The sequence below is a fragment of the Copadichromis virginalis genome, linkage group LG23, assembly GCF_057382275.1.
Source record: "Copadichromis virginalis isolate Kocher_CV1m ecotype Utaka linkage group LG23, C_Virginalis_male_GT1.1, whole genome shotgun sequence".
NCBI classification, from domain to species: Eukaryota; Metazoa; Chordata; class Actinopteri; order Cichliformes; family Cichlidae; genus Copadichromis; species Copadichromis virginalis.
In genome coordinates, this window is record NC_140639.1 from 1488898 (window position 1) to 1508078 (window position 19181).

At 42.3% G+C, this 19181-nt stretch overlaps 1 protein-coding gene across 2 annotated transcripts; it reads right to left on the reverse strand.

Moving 5' to 3' along the window:
- Nucleotides 1–9764: 9764 nt before the first annotated feature.
- Nucleotides 9765–18328, reverse strand: use1 (unconventional SNARE in the ER 1 homolog (S. cerevisiae)). Of its 2 annotated transcripts, XM_085448153.1 has the most exons (9): nucleotides 18153–18190; nucleotides 14540–15011; nucleotides 14311–14360; nucleotides 14009–14087; nucleotides 13756–13908; nucleotides 13591–13606; nucleotides 13439–13460; nucleotides 13192–13354; nucleotides 9765–11185 (listed from the first exon to the last, which is right to left on the reverse strand). In XM_085448153.1, exons 3-9 carry the CDS (start codon nucleotides 14337–14339, stop codon nucleotides 11003–11005), a joined length of 645 nt encoding a protein of 214 aa, XP_085304279.1. In that variant the 5' UTR covers nucleotides 14340–14360; nucleotides 14540–15011; nucleotides 18153–18190; the 3' UTR covers nucleotides 9765–11002. The 2 variants fall into 2 exon arrangements, with proteins under 2 accessions (XP_085304279.1, XP_085304278.1); XM_085448152.1 differs by lacking the exon at nucleotides 14540–15011 and having other exon boundaries at nucleotides 18153–18328.
- Nucleotides 18329–19181: the final 853 nt, after the last annotated feature.

Sequence of the window (19181 nt, forward strand, 5' to 3'; positions counted from 1 at the left end):
TTCATAGAAAGAGAAGGTGGGTATAACTTAAGAGGGAAATGGAATTTAAAAATACAAAGTGCTAGAACAACTTTAAGAACTATGTCAATCTCAATTGCAGGAGTTAAATTATGGAACAGTCTAACAGAAGAAATAAAAGACAGTCAAAACATAAAACAGTTTAAAGTAAAATATAAAAACCTAATTTTAAATAAGTATAAGAATGAAGAAAACGGGGTTAACCCAGGACGGTAATGTTGCTGGTAATGGTGTTGCGGTTCTTTTTTGGTTGGTTTTTGTTTTGTTTTGGTTTGTTGTTTTTCCATAACTTGTGTATCTGCAAATATACACATTCTGTATTTTTCATATGAAAGAAACTATACTGTGGTGGGGCTTGCTAATTTCTTGTTTTTGATTTATGTATGTTATGTTTTGTTTTACTTCATATGTTTATATGTTTCATATGTTGTTTGTTTAATTTAAGACAAAAAAAAAATTTAATGAATGAGAGGTAAAACTTGAGGGGGTAGGGACAAATAAGTAAATACTTCAGCCTACTCCTTTTCAAACAAATAATGGAATGATATTTTGTAATGATTGTGAAGGCACATGTTTGAAATGTTTGAAATAAAAATGAACTGAACTGAACTGAACTGAACACTAAGCCGTGACATTAGTCAGAAATACTCCAAAGGCTCCGATAGCGCACAGGAAAGAGTAACGAGTTGTGACACAGGCAGAAACTTCCTGTGGAGGTGAAAACTGTGTGTCGTTTGCTTTTTAACACTTTACAGATGTTAACAGGAGCCGGCGTCAGGAGGAAGTTGTTGTTACTTCCACGTTGCATTTGCAGCTCCTGAGGCTTCTCTTTAGAACAAACTCACCTGTGTTTCCATTTGAGGAACATTCGTACACACAGTGGGGAAAAAACATTTCAACTTTGTTTATATTGTTCTTGTTTTAAATGGGAGAAAATATCAAGTGTCTGACGAATACTGGACACGCAGTAAAACCTCCTTCACCTCAATATTCCACCGCAAGGTGATGTTTGATGGCATGTTTGAGCAGCTGCCTGTTTCAGTTGCTCTGAATATTTGATATCGTGGCAGGAGTGCAGTTAGTCTGTATGTGCTCAGCTATCAGCCCTGGTAAGGATTTAACCTGAAGATCTCTCAGTCTCTACATTTAAAAACACTCCACTCTGTTTGGCTTCTTCCAGCCTCCTCACTCATCCTTTGAAGTTCTATTTAGCTTTAACATTTCCCTTCTTGCTGTGCGGCGATGTGAGATAGATGAAGACAAACGGTGTAGAGAGTAAAAGTACGCAGAGAGACGTGAGCACGGCATAGGTGGAGGAGACGCAGGTGGAGAGATGATGAGAGATCAGTGGCAGCAGTGGTCGAGGTCAGCGTGACATTTACTGAGAATTTCTCACCAGGCTGTGCAGGAAAGCCCCCAAAAAGACACTTAATAAAGTCTGTGGTGAAAGAGCTTAAAAATACTCCAACTTCGACATCAAAATACTACAAACAGAAATTTGTATTTAAAGTATTTGCTGCTTTACATGCATTTACATTTTCAGCAGAGGTGTTTTCGACACGAGCTGAAGATGTCGTTATTGCCTCCAGGAAAGCCTTCGGCCAAACTAACACCTCAGCGGGATTTTTGGGTAACTCCCACACCCACTCTGTGGGAATGAGGAAGAGATGAGCACCTCTTCCTCATTCCCAAATCACTTTGTGAGTTCGCTGACAGACCGTCATGTTTTCTTTGCTGTTATTGTCGCTCTCATCCTCTCATTTGGGTTTTCGGTCCTGTTGCCTGGTACTAACCCGGTAAGGCCCAGATGATTTTTTTTATTGTCTTTGCTAAACACAAAAGGGCAGACTTCCTCTTTGACATGACTGCACCTGTGACATTTGCTTCTGATACATCCAGTCATTTGATAATACTTAGAGAGAAGAATAAAAACCAGACTACAAGAGCTGGTTTTTGTCTAACGTTTGAACAAGTCACCTCACTGTGGTGAACACTGTGCTGCCCACTCCACTCGCTGGGGTACGAACGGATAGAAAAGCTGAGAATATGACCAAGTACAACATTTGAGCTTTGTAAAATAGAACTGTTGAGTTTGAAATGACATTCATGATTCGATCTGTGCTTTCTCGAAGGCTTCACATGAGAAAGAGACAAGTTGTTGAAAACCTTGGAGAAGAATTTTGTGAAAATGTAGCATGTTTGTATTTAATCGTGGATCGTTTGGCCGGCCTCGACATACCACGTCTGATGAATGACGCTCACGCTAACCTTGAAAGAAACCTTGGCTTGAAAACATCCTCACAAATAACAGCACAGCCAAGGATTTGGTCCTTGTATCAACAAAGTGTTTTGCATCCATGCAAAGACGTCAGTTTTAGTGTTTCTATGTCAAACATTTGTTTCCGAACAAATTTGGTCTTTTTCTGCTGGGAACCAAAACCTGACAGATGAAAACAAAAACAGAAAGCTGCCTAATCAGCAGCCTCCCTCATGTCAGGAGAAGCACCTAGTGTGGTAGACTGGGGCACTGGGGGTTTCGGAAAAGGGGGCCCAGCGCAGGTGTGTCTGCACACAGCCCAGTCTGGCTGAGGCCTCAGCGCCACCCCACAGCATACACAGCCGTCTCCTCCTACCTCCTACCCCACCTCGTCCCATCTGTAGCACATTTGATAGATTTTATCCTCAAGGTCGTCTCCCTGTCTGAGCACAAATCCCCAGTCCGAGGCCCAGTGTACCCACAAACAAATGAGAGTGGCATCTGTATGGGGCGCCGTTTGTAAAGTGAAACATGCTGAAATTAATGGCAACATTTTTCCACATTTAGCTCAAAACAAGTCATTTTTCACAACATTTAGTAAAATATTTGTAACTTTTCATATTTAAAACAGAATTTTAAATGTTAAATCTAAATATTATATTTAAATCTAAATCTAAATGTTAAATCTAAATGTTTAGGCTAACATGCAAATTTATTGCACGGATCAGCGGAAATACCAAAATAAAAGCTTTCCGAAAACCTCCGGTGCAAAAGTGTGCCGGTAGTGGTCAGACACGTTCTCACTCCCAAAGCCTAATAATTTTCGCTAGGTGACAAATTGTCAACATTTTATGCTTTCGGGTACCCAACACGTTCCTAAATTACGGTAACGGAAAAAGGAGAGCACGTGAGAACCGTTTGGACTCAATCTACACGGTCGTTCATTTTCTAAAAATCGCTTTGGAAAACACTATTTTACGTCATTTAACTGCTAGTAAAGGTTAGGAATAAGGTTATAGTTAGATAAGGTTAGGTTTAGGGCTGGAACACATGGCGGGACCGTCATTCCACTGGAATTCAGCCATAACCCAGCCATGAAAAAGCACGTCCGGCGATTTAGCTGAAAACATCGGAAGATCCGTTTTGTCGGCCATCCAAAGGTTTAGCAGTAGTGCACTCTTAGCAGCTGCAGTCTCCACTTCACAATCGCTGCAGCACATGTCCAGCAAAATCGCTGGACATGCTCGTAGGCAAGAAGTGAAGCAGCACATGGCGGGAAGAAGTGAGGAGGAGAACAGACACAATTTTGCACCGGAGGCAATTGATTTTGACATAATGAATGGTGTTTTGAAACTTAAATGGTTAAAATCCTTCCTAAATAATCCACACTCCATTTGGTTTTTTATACCAAGTAAGGTCTTTAACACACTAGGGGGTATCGACTTTCTCCTAAAGTGTGACTTTGAAATTACTAAGCTACCTGCTAAACTCTCTGAATTCCATAAACAGGTCCTTCTTTATTGGAAAATGTTATTTAAACATAATTTCACTCCACATAATAGCCCAATTTGGAACAATAGATATATACTGATGAACAGAAAATCTATTTTTATTTAAGATTGGTTATCAAAAGGTGTTTGGGCAATTGCCCATTTTGTAGATGAGGAAGGACATGTTCTAGGACATCAAGATTTTTGCCAAAAGTTTAATATCCAATGTTCTAAAAGTAAATTTAATCGGGTTATAAAATCCATTCCATTGTCACTTAAAAACATAGTTGTAAATGATATAATATATTCTGACATCTCCCCCAAGTTAAGGCAATTATATATAGATGGTATTCGATTTTGTGATGTTAAATGCAACAATAAGTTTCTTAGATCTTCATTAAGGAGTCTTTATTCTCCAAATTTACTTAGACGTAATTACATATTAAAAGATTTCCAAAGGGAAGAAATTGAAAAAATAAGAACTGATTATATCACCTTCCCTATCCCTCCTAAAGGGAAAGAAGTCCAATTTAAAATCTTGAATAAAATTTACCCGACAAATAGACTCCTTGGTGATAGATTCAAAATAGAAACGGGTAATTGTGTATTTTGTGAAACAGAAGAGGAGGATTTGGACCATCTATTCTTTTTGTGCAATTTTATACAAATATTTTGGTTGGATTTTCATACCTGGCTTTATTCCAGTGGGATTCAAATTACCCCATTTACCTTAAATATGATAATGTTTGGAGTGTTTTTGAAAGAAAAGAAAGCTAATTATGGTGTTAATGTGTTATTAATCTTGTGTAAGTATTTTATACATAAATGTCGCTTTTTTAAGATTAAACCAACACTGGCTCACTGGAAAAACGACCTAAACCTGTTGGTTAAATCTTTGACTTTAGTTAAAAAGAAAAAGGCTGCTTTTTTTGTTTCCTTTGTAGAAGATTTTGATTTAGTGAGTTAATAATCTGTTAATTTATGTGACCCCATCTTTATATTTTATTTTCACTATATATGAAAGTTGCTAATATGTAAAAATGTTTATTCTCTGAATCTGTAATATATGGTGCATTTTGTTTGTATGTTTATATTACTAATAAAAAAAAAAAAAAAAATAAAAAAAAAATTTGCACCGGAGGTTTTCGGGAAGCTTTTATTTTGGTATTTCCGTTGATCCGTACAATAAATTTGCATATTAGCCTAAACATTTAGGTTTAACATTTAACATTTGCTTAGGCTGCTGCCCCCGCGACCCGGCCTCGGATAAAGCGGATGAAGATGGATGGATGGATTTAACATTTGATGAAAAGTTACAAATATTTTACTAAATGTTGTAAAAAATTACTCGAAAAAATATGTTTTTGTAAGGTTTTGAGCTAAATGTGGAAAAATGTTGCCGTTAATTTCAGCATGTTTCACTTTACAAACGGCGCCCCATAAATCTGAGCCAACTGCAACTTCCTGCCGCATTTACTTCTAGATTTGAAGGAAAAAAATCACCAGATTGTGAAACAGCGTCTTTTTCCTACGAGAGTTACAGAGGAAGGCTAACGTTTTCGTTTTGTGTAAACTTGGTACCATCGAATGTTGGAAACAAAAAACTAAACTTGTTTTTGTTATTTTACACTTTATGCTACTTTCCAAGGCTGACCCCCCCCCAAATATGACTGACCCCAATGCTAGCTTAGCTACAGCTAAGCTAGCATTGCCCAAAACCACGGACTGGATGAGAGCATGGATGGACCAGGAATACTTTACAGAGTAATATTTTACTTTCTACTTCTACTCCACCATATTTATTACTGTAAAGCTTTAGTTACTCGTTATTTTTCAGACACAGTACATTGTTAGATCCTTTTATCCTTACATAGCAATACGTAAACAGTTCATGCGAATCATAAGTCAAAATTTCGAGCCTTTGTTATTTATGTGTGGGTTTCTGCTTTTTAACACGTGTCTGTGTTGATATTGTGTCTATATTGTGTACATTTGGTACGTTCAGCTTCATTTTCTGGTCTGGAGGTTGACGTTTTGGTCCACCGGTTGACTTGTTAGCTTACTTTAGCTTGCAGACTGGACAAAGTGGGAAACGACTAGCTTAGTGAAGATAACAAACCTGCTGTGTTTACACTTTGGTTCAAAATGAATGAATAAATGAGAGACGTGTTAATAAATAAGCTTTAACTTAAGCTAGCAGTTTCCCTTTGTGATTTGGTTTTTTTGCTAGGCTAATCTAAAGTAGTCCCCTATTAAATTGTATTAGTTCATCTCTTTGTTTTGGCAAGTTGATAATAATCTCTCTCCCTGGATAGTTAACAATGAAATCTGCTGTTTTGTGGCCAACAAGCTTGTCTTGCCTGCTTTAAGCCTCAAAGCCACCAGTAATACCAGCAGCCGCACTCCCACTGGGAGATCCCGAATCACTAAAAGGAGAAGGAGCAAAGAAACAAGAAATTAAGCCTCCCAGCAGCAGCACTACCTGAGCTCCTTACATCAAAGGCTGAAACCAGCCGGGAAGGAAAAACCTCCCTGCTCAGCGCTGCCAGGTTCAGCGCTTTAACCCACATGTTGACGCTGGCAGCAGAGAGACGGAGGGCGATAGGTGGCTGCAGGGAAGGACGTGTGGCTGCAATTCATATGTGCATATGCACGGAAACAGACCAAAAGCAGAAAGGTTATGTCTGTCTGGGTGATCTTGTGGAAGTCTTACTGTAGGTGAAAGTGTCCTTCTAGATGTTTTCTGTACTAAACCCACAACACAGCTTTGTGTGTGTGTGTGTGTGTGTGTGTGTGTGTGCTCAGAGAGGAACCCTCATTAGGCTGTTAAGACTGAGGAAGAGCCACAGACACAACACAACCACACAGTCAGACGGGTGCTGCCGAGGGAAACAGTAACGGCAAAATGAAAGCGCACAAACTTCCACGACACCTGTGTAGACGAGAGATTATGAGATTGTAATCAGCGCGCCTCACATCAGAAGACACGGTGTGGAAAAGAAAAGTTGTTCTACAAAAATGCACGTTTACCAAATTCAGGCTTTTTGACAGATTTGTTTCGTGCAACTTGTTTTTCTGCCACAGAACGATGAAAACTACTGTCATGGTTTTAACACCAGCCTTTATCAACACTCACACAGGCTTCCCATGTCTGATCTAAGAAATACATGAAACTAAATTAACGCTAATAGCTGGGAAATGAAACCATAAAAACAAACAATCACTAAAAAACACATTGAAGGGCTTTATTGACTGGTGGAGGTTCCGCTATAAAATGTATAAATTCTGCAGCTCCGAGGCCTGGAGCTGAGTGTGTGTGTTCAAGGCAGTGAGTCAGTTTATAAGCTTAATAAGTGCAGCTTTCTGCGCTCCCATTAGCTCATTAACGTTACAGCACATTCAAAGCATTGGCAGAAAGGAGGAGGAGGGTGCTGGTGGGAGGGGGGAGAAAAATCCCTCTTAACCTCTTTTGCTCCCTCAAAGGAAGTGCATGGAAAAAAGAAAAGAGAGAATGAAATAAAAAGCTCCTTCATCTCTGTAGGCAACCCAAATCCTCGCCGAGGCTGCGGCCAAAAGCCAAATTAAAAAGACCGGAGTGTTGGGATGTTTGACAGGCGCAGCCCTGAGCTGAGCGGCCGGAGGTTGTCCCGCCATTTGTCCCCGTGCTCTCCGGCTTTTAGGGGCTTCACACCAATTAAAAGAAAAACGAGCGCACACACGTTTTTCGTGTCTCCGTGAGGACTTTCGCTGACGCATTCCCAGCTAATTCCAACCTTAACCCAGAACCGAGTCACAGATATCAATCAGCCCTTTGAAGGGTGTGAAGCTTTTGTTTGAGCTCAAGCAGCTTTCGTTTTAATTTCGGCGGCTCAGGAGTTATTGTTGGCGTCAAGGTTTATAAAGCGCTTGTAAAATATGTAATGGCCAAAATAAAAGCCACAATTCATCGGCCGTGCAACACGACAACCATACTGCAACACAAAGTAAACCTCAGATACAGATTTTGATAAGAAAACATCGTCATAGACCCACCAGCAGAGTCCAAAATCAACTGGACAGTAACACCGTCGCTGCCAGAGCGCAGCGTGATCTGTGAATCACCCTGGAAGAAATATCCAGTGAGCAGCAGCTCTGGCTGAGAATCCACACATCACAACCAGGCTGCAGGAGAGCATCTCTCATCACACGGCAAACCTTTAAGCAGATGTGCCACAGCAGCAGAAGACCACACTGGGTCCTGTCAGCTAGGAACAGGAATCTGAGCTACAGATCACAAAAACGCTTCCTGATCTGATGAGTCCTGGTTTCCGTAGCAACATTTGGATGGTGGGGTCAGAATCTGATTAGAAAGATTGGATCCATCCTGCCTGTTTTATTGGTTCATGTTGCTGGTGATGATGTAATAATTGGGGGGGGTTAAGCATCATTTACACACTACCTGACTACTGTTGGTAACCGTGTCTGTCCCTTTATGAACTCACCGGATGTCATTCCAACAGATTAGTAGAGAACAGGAGATTTGCATCTGTGTGATGCTGTTGAGTCAACTGGTCCAAAATCTCTGAGAAATGTTTCCAGCACCTTGTTGAACCTTTGATTCAAAGCATTTCCAGGGGCACAAAGGGTCCAACACGTTACCAGCGACTAACAAAATAAAATAACAAGTAATCAAATGACTGGAGAGTTTATATCAGAAAGTAACTGCAGGGTTAGAAGCTGTGCTCACTGTTGTTTGCTTTTCTCCTTCTGCTGGAAGCTGACTGGAAACAGTCATTTGAAATGAAGTCTGAAATGCGTGACCCATTAACACCCATGAAGAAAGTAGCTTTTGCTGGTAGCGCGTGGCCATTAAATCACTCAGTGCTTCTGCAGCCGTCGATGCTTATCTGCACTTGTAAATGAACTTTGTAGAGTTTGAAAGGGAAGTATATAAATTAGGGTGAAAAGTGAAGCAGTTGTGTTTTGTAGCTTTTTTTTAAAGGATTGCTGGTTAAGCCCCTGTAATGAGCACCCTATTAGGAAATGGCACTGAATTAAGCTAAATTTACTAAACATGTGTGAGTGCAGGCAGTCTAACACTATTTTCAGCTCATCCCTGTGGGAAAAGACTCCAGGAAGGAACCCATTCAGCTTTCCTGGGTCAGAGGTTAAAAGCGCCCTCAACAGGCGTCACAGGAGATACATTTTCTGACTTTAGGAACTTCACACGTCTCGGTCCCTGCTGAACTTTGGTTTTCTACGTAGCCTCCGGTCTCGTTCGGCCGTCGGGGTAAAACCATAATGAACATGGGAAACCGCACCAAGGATGAAGTCATGCGCTGCCGTTTCGGTTCAAAAGCGGCACCGCGCGCTCGCAGGGCTGATCACACGGCCAAGAGCATTAGCGAAGGCCTGAGAATGGAGGCGCAAACAGCTGTGATTAAACTGAGGGATGACGATCCTCTGCTGAGACACAGCCTCATTTGGTCTCCCGGTGGCCTGCATACCTTGGCTTCCAGCAGGCGAAATGCCCCCCAGGGATCCTAAAATACACAGCAGGCCAGGTCTCAGCAGCAGGCTGGGAGGGGAAGGGCTAGGGGCAGAGCTGCAGCCTCACAGACCTCAAACAAGAGTCAGGCTGACAAGAGCAACTTTAACCTGTGAGAAACGTTCAGACTTGAAGCTGCTGTCAGGCTAAATTAAGGAGGAACAAAAGCTGACAACGCACAGACTCACACACGATCGCCGTGTGCTTTCCCCTCCGCAGCCAGCGGCTCTTATTTAGCTTTACTTCATCCTTGGGGCACTCCTAAATGAGTAGCAGGTTTAATTTGGGAATCACCGCTCGCTCGGGCCACCGGGGTCACAGAGGTCATTGTGTGCGTTGATACTCAAAGCTCGTGACTGACGCACACTGGCCGTGTGATGCCACTGCATTAGTTAGTTCCACACTGACAAGAGGACGCCTTCAGGCATCTATCAGGAAAACGCACTCTGGACTCACAATGACAACGACGGAGGGAAATTAAATTATTTTATTTCTCTCTTGAATCAGATGACATTTTAGTGATACTACGCACAACACGTGAGCCGTCAAACAGGACGTGAACAAACAGGATCACCTGACGCAGGAAACCGACTATAACAGGGCTGACGACGCTGGCTCTGACCCTTAACGACGTTTAAACATTTAAGTGATAAACACCAGTGCGAGTTTACCGAGCTGCTTTCAGTGAACAGCTGGTGATGCTTTACTTTAAAGAACATCACCCTGTGGTTTGTGATTTTGGTCATCACTACGTTGTTGTTTTTTGGACTGGAAGCCACCACATGTGAGAGCAAACTTCACTGGAGGTGAATCACAGACACAGGCCTGCAGCTGCCTGTCACACATTCACCTCGGCCCGACTTTAAGCCTCAGCAAAGTTTAAACAAGTGAGGTAAGAAAGAAAAGAAACAGTAAAGTTGTCAAAAAGGTCAAGATGAAACTGGTTCTAGTAGCAGGCTGTTAATGTGCTTACTTCTTCTGTAATGCTGCATTTTAACATGCGAGTCTGTGGGTAAATGACTCAATCTGGGAGTGGGCCTCAAGTGGCCACTGGTGGAACTGCAGTTTTTGACTCTTCTTCATTTTTCAGCCCCTCAGGTCAGAACTGGATGTGTAGAAACATGACCAAGCATAAAAATGTACAGCATGTTTCTATCTGCTTACAGCCACATCACAGTATGATGTTTAAATCAAATATACTAAACTGGGGATTTAAGGTAAAGCATTAGCAAACGATGGCACATTTGTTACAAACTGAGTTACAGCTGACGGCGACGGTCCATGAACGCCTTTCAGTGTGCACGGGTACTAAACAGATGCTCCACCAAAGACGAGTGTGTGTGTTTGTAGTTTCACTTGGTGACAAAGTGCATACATGTGTTGATTGGCTCGCAGCCGTCCTGATGAGGGTTAAAATAGTTAAGGCTCAGGTCCTGCCGTCCGTGCATTAAGACTTTGCTGTTGCTCCCAGCAGATTCTGCTGTGTCAAAAAAGAGAATTCTGGCGCTTCGAGTCGTGATTTAAACTTTAATGTGGAGGAGAAAGATTTCAGTTTCAAAAGTGTAAAGTGACAGTCCGTGAAACTGATTTGTTTTGGTGCTGACAGCTACTGATCTGTATCGCTGTAGCTCTACGGAGGCCTGTGAAGACTCTGCTCTTGTAAACACGGGAGCGTGTCGGGACTAAGAGTTCAGAGGATGATCACGGTCATCATCTGAGTCTGGGGAAGATTCTGATGAAGAGGATCATGCTGATAAAGGTGAAGGAGACTAGGATGAGCATCAGCCACAGCAGCCAGTTCACAGACTTCTTCGTGTGCTGCTCCAAGCGCTCGGACTCCGTCTTCAGCTTCTCGAAGTTCAGGTCCGCCTGACGCATGGACTGGCTCAGAGTCTGGAGGCAGAGGGAGACGTCGCCGATATAAACATCAAAACCACAGACAAACAAGCCCGCTGACGGGAACACTCGGAGTCTTTATGCACAGTGTGGCTCCAAAGGCTGTTAGCTGGCCTATACTGCCCCCTTGTGGCCAGAATCAGTTAAACTCCTCCAAGTTTCTCAAAGAGAGGCAGAAATAGCTCTAGAGGTTGCACAACTTTTTTTCTTTCTAACAAATAAATAAATAAATCTTAAAATAAATGATTTCAAAGATTTAATAAATGTAAATACTGCCAGCACGAGAGGAGGGAAAAAAGGATCTTCAATAAAAATATCACAATTAGCACTTTGTCACCTTTTTATGATGCCCTGAATTCGTTAAGTGTGGGCTTCACTCATGGAAAACTATTTTTTATTTAAGCTGGTTCGAGTTTTCCCGATAAGCAGTTAAAACAAGTTTTGTTATGGACCAAGTTTTTTTCAAATTTCCATCATAAGACTCAGATTTGGGCCGGTTGGCGGCCACATCAGGTCCTTCAGCACAAATCTTCTTATTAACGTAACTAAAGGTTTGGAAAGGGCAGCTTTTAGCTTTGATCCCCAGCTGCTGAGAGACTCTGCAGGAGGACCTGGGAGCAGCTGGAAGCCCGCCTCTTTCTTCTTCAGGCTCTGGGCGTGCTCACATGAAACATCATGTGACTCCTCTGCACAAAACGATCCCTACGAGTGTTCCCTACTGCAATCAGGGAAGCTAGCGGATAATTATGATAAAAATCTATGTCAAACATTAAAAAAAAGCCCAAAAGCTGTTCTTCTTAATAGATTTATTCTGAGTGCGCTTTTAGTGCTGCTGCTTATTTGTAGCATTACAGCTTAAACGTTGCTCCTGTCCTGCAACCTGATGCAGCAGCTGCAATTCCAGCAGCGTAAAAGAGATTCGGCAGCAGATTAGAGACAGTTTTTGGCTTAACAGCCTACCTACACAAAATGTATATGGGTACAGCAGAGGGTCTATACTGCACTAAATGGCTGTTGTAAATAATAAGTCAGTGGAAATCTGGCCCTTCCAGCATCCTCTGCTCCCACAGAGATTTTCATCACAAGTGATCTCTGTGATTTAGTAAAAAGAAAGGTCCTTCTGACCATTAACCTCCCCTCATAGCACACCCCTCTGCTTGGGCTTTGTATACTCTGACTTCACTTTATTTGGATTTAATTTCTCACTTTCAGCTTGTATTTATATTGGGCAGGATGCATGATCACCCTGAAACAACTTGAGGAAAGTGGCCAAACCTCAGCTAATCATTCCCATATCTTTTACCGACCCAACCATCATAAAAGTTTGTTCCCAGAGTCAGAAGTGAATCAGGAAGAAAGGCTTTGAATGTGTCGCCCCCGTGTCCTACAGAAATCGACAGAAGCAGCTCAAAGTGTCAGAACTGGTCACGATCGGCGAGTTTAATATATATTTAAATGAGAACTGTGCTGGTTGTGCTTCACCTCGACACAGCTAAAGTTCCAGAATCATCTGCACATTCAGGACGCTTCTCTTTAGCCCACTGTGTGTTTTCTGCTGTTAAGTGTGGGAGCTGACTTCCTGTTTAGCTTCAGCGCCACACTGACTCACTGTTCTGACCATATGTTCCCACAGTCTTCCCATTTTGCTCCTGAGTTTAGACACAGCTGACTGGGAGCAAACAACATGTGTTGCATTTCCTTCTTGGAGGACTCGCACTGTTTCGGCTGAACGCGCTGCAGCTTGGGGGCGTGCTTTGGCTCGATTAGCCAGGTGCAAGAGCTCGTTGTGGTCTGAAAAGCGTCTATTTGAACTGCTAACTATTTTGTGCGTTTAGATTTGTGCATGCATTCGGTTTAGAGATGCAAATTAAAAGGTGAATTTTTTCAACTTCTTCATCTGGAAACAAATCTGCCATTAAACTTTTTTTTTCCACAAACACAGACTCAAAAACAGTTTTGCATCAAATCTGTGAGTTATTTATTCCATATATCTGTCCGCTTACCTGGTTGTCTTGTTTGATGATGTTCTGCGCAGCCAAAGTGTTGTTCTTCAGATTTCTGGCCAGGTTCAGCATGTCTTCAGCCAGCTTCTCCTGCAGGTTGTGGTGATGCTGCAGGACGGCGTCCAGCTCTGCGGCAGACTGACGCTCGTCCAGAGGAAAACATCTGCGCAGAGGTGACACAGGTTGAAGCTTTTACACCCAAAAACAAGTCCAACACACGAGATCATTTAGAAAAGCTCGACTTTACCTTCGGTTCCTCAAGTCTCCGTCTAACGTGAGAAGAGAAAAGAAAAATAAAATCACCTCGTCTTAAAAACAAACAAATACAATCCTATCGAAATATAATTCGTCATATTTCCATCTGATGTTATTAAATCCAAGAGGCCGAGTACTTCGTACCTTTTCCCGACGACCCCTGCAGTGACAGAAAAGAACATTTATGAGTTCAAGACAAAATGTGGGAAACGTTTTATTTAGATGTTTCTACCACACTGTGGTAGTTTAGGAGGCGCGCTGCAGTTCGTACAAAGAGGTCACGTCTGCAGTACGGTCAGAGCGTCCTACCGTGCCGAGCAGCTCGTCCCTCATCTCTCCCGTGCACCGCGCCTTCGTCTGCGTGTGGACTTTTTTAGTGACAGACATCCTCTCGTTGGCCATCGTGGCCGTCCGACCGGGGGCGAGGAACTGATTAGCTAAAGCTTTTTCTGTTGGTGAAGACTGAAGCAGAGCGGGAGGGACAGGAAGTCAGAAAACTCAACGCTTCACTTCAAAATAAAGAAAACACAGTTGTGTCGTGTTAAAAACAGGAAAAACTGACCAGCTTCTCTGCTTCTAGAGTTCCTTTCAGAAAGTTGACTTTTCTCGTGTATTCAGCCAGGACCTCTGGTGTTGGTTTGCTGCAAGGACACACAACCGCTTACTGACAAAGCTTTGTGTTATTAAGCTGCAACGAGCAGATCAAACATCTGCGCTCATAACACGTAAGCCTGATGTGACCTGTTAGAAGATATACTCTTTTCCCTAAACACCAAACATGTTTAAAATAGGTTCTTAGTAATATATGTACATTTCAGGCAAAAAAAGAAAACACTGAGACAGAAAAGTGGAGGCTGGTGTTACCTCAGGCTTTTCCTCAGAGCCACCAGCATCTCTTCCAGGGCGCCCACATACTGGAGGAGACCAAACAGAAACAGTGATGCTGCTCACATGCTCTCGTTCATCTCATCAATCACATCTTTATTTCAAAGTAACAAATGTTAAATAAACATCTGTATATCATAGACTACACTGGGCCAAATAACAGAGTTTAACTGACGAGGTTCTTGTAAAAGTAGGCTGAGTTTCTTACAGAGGGTGGGTCACAAAGCCACACAGAAGCCACTGAGACCAGCTTAGGATGACTGATGACAGCACACACTCACTGCTGCAGGTGGACACTAGTGTAGTCTTCATCGACACACACACACACACACAGATAATGCGGAAAAACAGCTGTGACGCTGCAGAGACGGTTCCTGAGAAAAGCAAATGACTCTGTGCAGTAAACAGCATCAAGTGGAGGCTCCTTAAATTGATCTTTAATAGTTCCTGTTTGTAGCAAAGCATCGTTGAGGTTACACTAACACACACACTGAACACACCTTCAGTTTGCAGCTGTTAGAAAATAAGTCACGGCAAAATGCACCGTATCTCAAACTCCCACCAACGCCCAGTGGTTGCTGATCTCCACCAACCAGTCAAGCTGCAGTTTCCAGCCACGCTGGCACGGATGAGTCAAATTGTTGATTTGGTGACGTCTGCTGTCACAGCGAGTCGGCTCACTGAGAGAAACAAAACAGACTCTCACCACATCAGACCAAGTGTGCATGTGGTCTAATGACAAATGTAATAAGGAGGAAGCAGTGCAAGATGAACGTGTTTGACAGCTGTCAGAGTCGCACTGACTGTTCTTACTTTAGTTACTCTAACCTTTCATTTACTCTAAAAGTAAAAACCATGCAGCTGATTGGTTCATCCTGCTGGTTCAGATTAAAGGGTCTTCACTGCTCAGCTGTAGGGAGCCACTCGGTACAGCGTGACACGAGGTCACTGAGAAGAGGCGTCTTGATTTATTCAGTCCCAAGTGGCCTGGCGACGCCTGTTGTTACTCGTTTGCGTTAAAGCTACAGGTCACACGTTTAACTCAGCGACTGTTCCTTTAAAGCTGCTTATTGTTCATTCTTGGGTGTAAAAAATATTAAACCTCATAAACTAAATTAAAGCTTTCAGTGGAATTTAAACAGGCAAATGCTCTGAATTTAACCAAACACGTGTGTGTCAAAGATAAAAGCTGCACTTTGTTGTAAGACCACTTTGCGCCACAAGAGGGTGCAGTGCAGTGTGTCACCGTAACCTGTGTATTTTAAATCAGCGGTCCCCAACCCCCGGGCCTCGGACCGGTGCCGGTCCGTGAGTTGTTTGGTACCGGGCCGCGAGAGTTGAGGCTCGGGTGTGAAATGTGTGGTTTTCAGGGTTTTTATCGTTAACTTGGTAACACGTGTGTTATGAATAAATCTTCTTTTTTTCGGTACCGGTACTAGTTTTATTTTGTTGTATTTATCCGCGACACCTTAAAGGCCGGTCCGTGAAAATATTGTCGGGCATAAACCGGTCCATGGCGCAGAAAAGGTTGGAGAGCGCTGTTTTATATGACAGCCTGGCAAAAGACGAGATCTCACGAGGCTCTTTACTAAAAAGAAAACTGTTAGCAGTGCTGCCCCCTGGTGGTCAAAGTTTTAGTAACAAAAGTTAGCCGTAATTTCCCATCACCGAACAACCACAATCGTCCATGAAAACGGTGGTACAAATCTCTACGTTACAGAAGTGTCACATCACGACATCGATCATATAGCAACTCTATGCATTTGTGTTTCCTAGCACATAAGCCGCACAGAGAGCCGCGTAATTAATTGAAAATAAATCAAAACTGATGTTCTGAACTCTCAACAGATGTGATCTGGTCCATGTCATCTTTGTTTTAAATTTTAATTCTGTTAACATTTCACCCAATGAGAGTTCACACAGTAACGTGTCTCCATGACATGAAGCATGATGTAAAAAGACCTCAACACAGTTTCAGCGTCCAAACGTAATACCACCAATCTGTTTCAACAGCTGGAGCACAATCACAATATCGCAGCTTTACAGCCGAGCGCATTTACAGGTCAAACCCTGCCAGCAAACTGTCGGGGCAAGAACAAGTACATAAAGGAAACTCCTTCGTTAATGTTAATCGAGGTAAAATGTTCAATTGTTTTGATTTGAGGCCCCGCCCAAGCATATCTGAGTACGAGAGCAGTGTGAGGACTTAATGAGGGAGCTACTCAACAACCTCACTGCTCTGCAAAACATGAAAGAGCTGTTCCTGATGAAAATGGCAACAACAAACATGTTTCACCACTAGAGGCACAAATACTCCGAAGGAGGAGACGCCAGGAGCTGGTGTCTCGGGTTGGAATCCAGTGTGGGGCCTTTCTGTGTGGAGTTTACACAGCACAAAGACATGCATCTGTGGTTAACTGGTGATTCTAAATCGGGCCAGTCCCCTCACCCATCGGCTCTAAGATCTCCACTGCCTACTGGTTAAGACTCAGAGATCAGATTAGTTAGACAGGGAGTCGATCCAGACTTCCTGTACTGGGGGTGCTGGTTCCACAGATCAACAGTGTGGGTGTGAGTGGTTATCTGTCTCTCCATGTAAGCCCTGTGACACACCTCACCTGGCCAGGATGTACCCTCCCCCTCATCCTTTGACAGTTAAGGTTAGCCCCCCCCCCCCCCCCCCCCGAGGAATATTGATGGATTGTGCAGATACTTAAGAATTACAAGTTTAAGTTACTTTAGTTTAACAAAAACTAAAACTACACTTCCAGAGAAAACTCGACCCAGAGTATCTCACTGCAACTCTGCGGCTTTCAAAGGAGTGAGGAGGAAAGGAGGTCATTTATGTGAAAAGGGAAAGTCCATCTCTGAACCGAGGAGGGGGCCTAAGAGCACGTCTTTCACTTTCTTACAATGCTGTGATTGCAGCCATTCCCCTGTGACCTCTGAATGGTTCTCATGCCCACCATCAATGAGTATGACAACAGTATATTGAAGATCATGAAACTTGGCTGGTGCTAGTTTTGGCTGATATGCAAATGTTTAAAAGGCTGGGAAACTGCAGTGAGCTGAGAATGAGGAAGTCACAGGTGAGTGATGAAATGTTTCTCCCACTGAAAACAAACAGATGAACAGAAACAGCTTTCTGGGACTAGCTAGAGCACCTGTGTGCTTACATTTGACTTTTGCTGTGTCACTGCTGCTTAGTCACACTTTAAGGTCACCAGCTCACTGGAAAGGAAGAAAGGATGGCTGTCCTTCACCCAACATGATGCGCACTATTTTCCATAGCATAATAAATATTGTCGCAAATATTTCTCTGAAATATCGCGATGTAATTTAAAGGCTGCATCACACCCCGCTGGTGCGCATAAGCTGAGTCTGCAGCTCCTGACTAGGTTAACTGTCTATGAGGCAGCAGGGGTTGGACGGCTGGAGGAAAACTCGGGTTGCAGCTGATTCTCAGCCGATCGTTCTTATTAAAAAAAGAAGAAGCTATAAATAAATACAGTTACTGTTAAAGATATGAACACATGGAGGATCTTCTGTGAGGAACATGGGTGAAAGGAAAGCTTCGGAAACGAGATTAAACACTAAAATACAGCAAATCTGCTGCAGCAGACTCGCCGTGTGTCGCTACAGTGACATCTCGGCTGTGACTGAACCTGTGCCTGAGGGGCGAACAGCTTAAATGTGCCTCCCGACAAAAACAGAAAGCGGTTTGCGCGACGACGTGGCTAACAGCGGCTCACAACAACAACAGTCAGGCTAACGTCATCACGACACGGTCGTTACAGCCGCTCCGAGCCGTGCCGGGTTACCTTTTCAAGCCTCCACTCCGTCTCTCCCCGTTTCTCCGACGCCAAAGACTCACAGCGAGACAATAACCTGATGAAATTGATTTCTAGTCTGGAAGCCATGTTTGGTTTGAAGCCGACACAGCGGCGCAGCAGTTTGACGTCAAGCCGAGCGGCGCAGACGTTATGGGCGGAGCGTCGCCCCGCCTCTTTTTTTTTACGTTGTCAATGAAAATTTTACTTTAAAAAGCTAGACTTATAATAATAATAATGATAATAATAATAATAATAATGATAATAATAATAATAATAATAATACATTAATTATTATATTAATTATATTAATAATAATAATCTCGCCAGATCCCAAAGTTTTATCTTAATCGATTTCTCTCTATTCGAGAGAAATAAAATAATAAAATAAATATAAAACACATCATTCTGGCACGAAACCCACAACATGTCTGTATGTAGTACTTTTTTATTTATGTATGTTTTGCATGTGTTTATATACAGTTCTTAAAAAAAATACTGCCATAAAAACACTAAAAGAAAACAAAGTTAAAAATATTGTTTGTAAATTTTATTTATTGGGCAAATAAAACACTAAATTCACTTTTTTATACCCCAATTTGAGGCGCCATACTGGACTTCTCTGAGAGTCAAGCACAACGATTTTTTATTTTACGCAATGCCAGTAAATAATAATAATAATAATAATAATAATAAGAAGCTTTCCTATTTTTTCTGCTTTTTTGTAAAAGATTACATAAATAAAATTAAAAATATGAGTTTTGACTGACAAGCTTGGACAAACTGGCGTCTCAGTCGTTACAGAAACATAGAAAATGAGTTTGATATTTTCAGTACTGTTAATTTAGGGTAATTGTGGCATAAACATTACACTGGGTGGTGGCCTGATAGTTTATCAAGTATCCATGTATGCCTATATTGACTGTATTGATTATGTTTTGTTTTATAATACATGGGTTATTTTGCTGTACGGTATCTATGACACTCAAACTGCTTTACATGTAAACAGATGGAATGAAA

Coding starts and splice junctions, on each gene's coding strand:
- use1 (XM_085448152.1), bottom strand. CDS start 18,251: ATGGCTTCCAGACTAGAAATCAATTTCATCAGGTTATTGTCTCGCTGT. Junction 14,088..14,310: donor GCTCTGAGGAAAAGCCTGAG/GTAACACCAGCC, acceptor GTGTCCTTGCAG/CAAACCAACACCAGAGGTCC. Junction 11,186..13,191: donor TCATCAAACAAGACAACCAG/GTAAGCGGACAG, acceptor CTCTGCCTCCAG/ACTCTGAGCCAGTCCATGCG.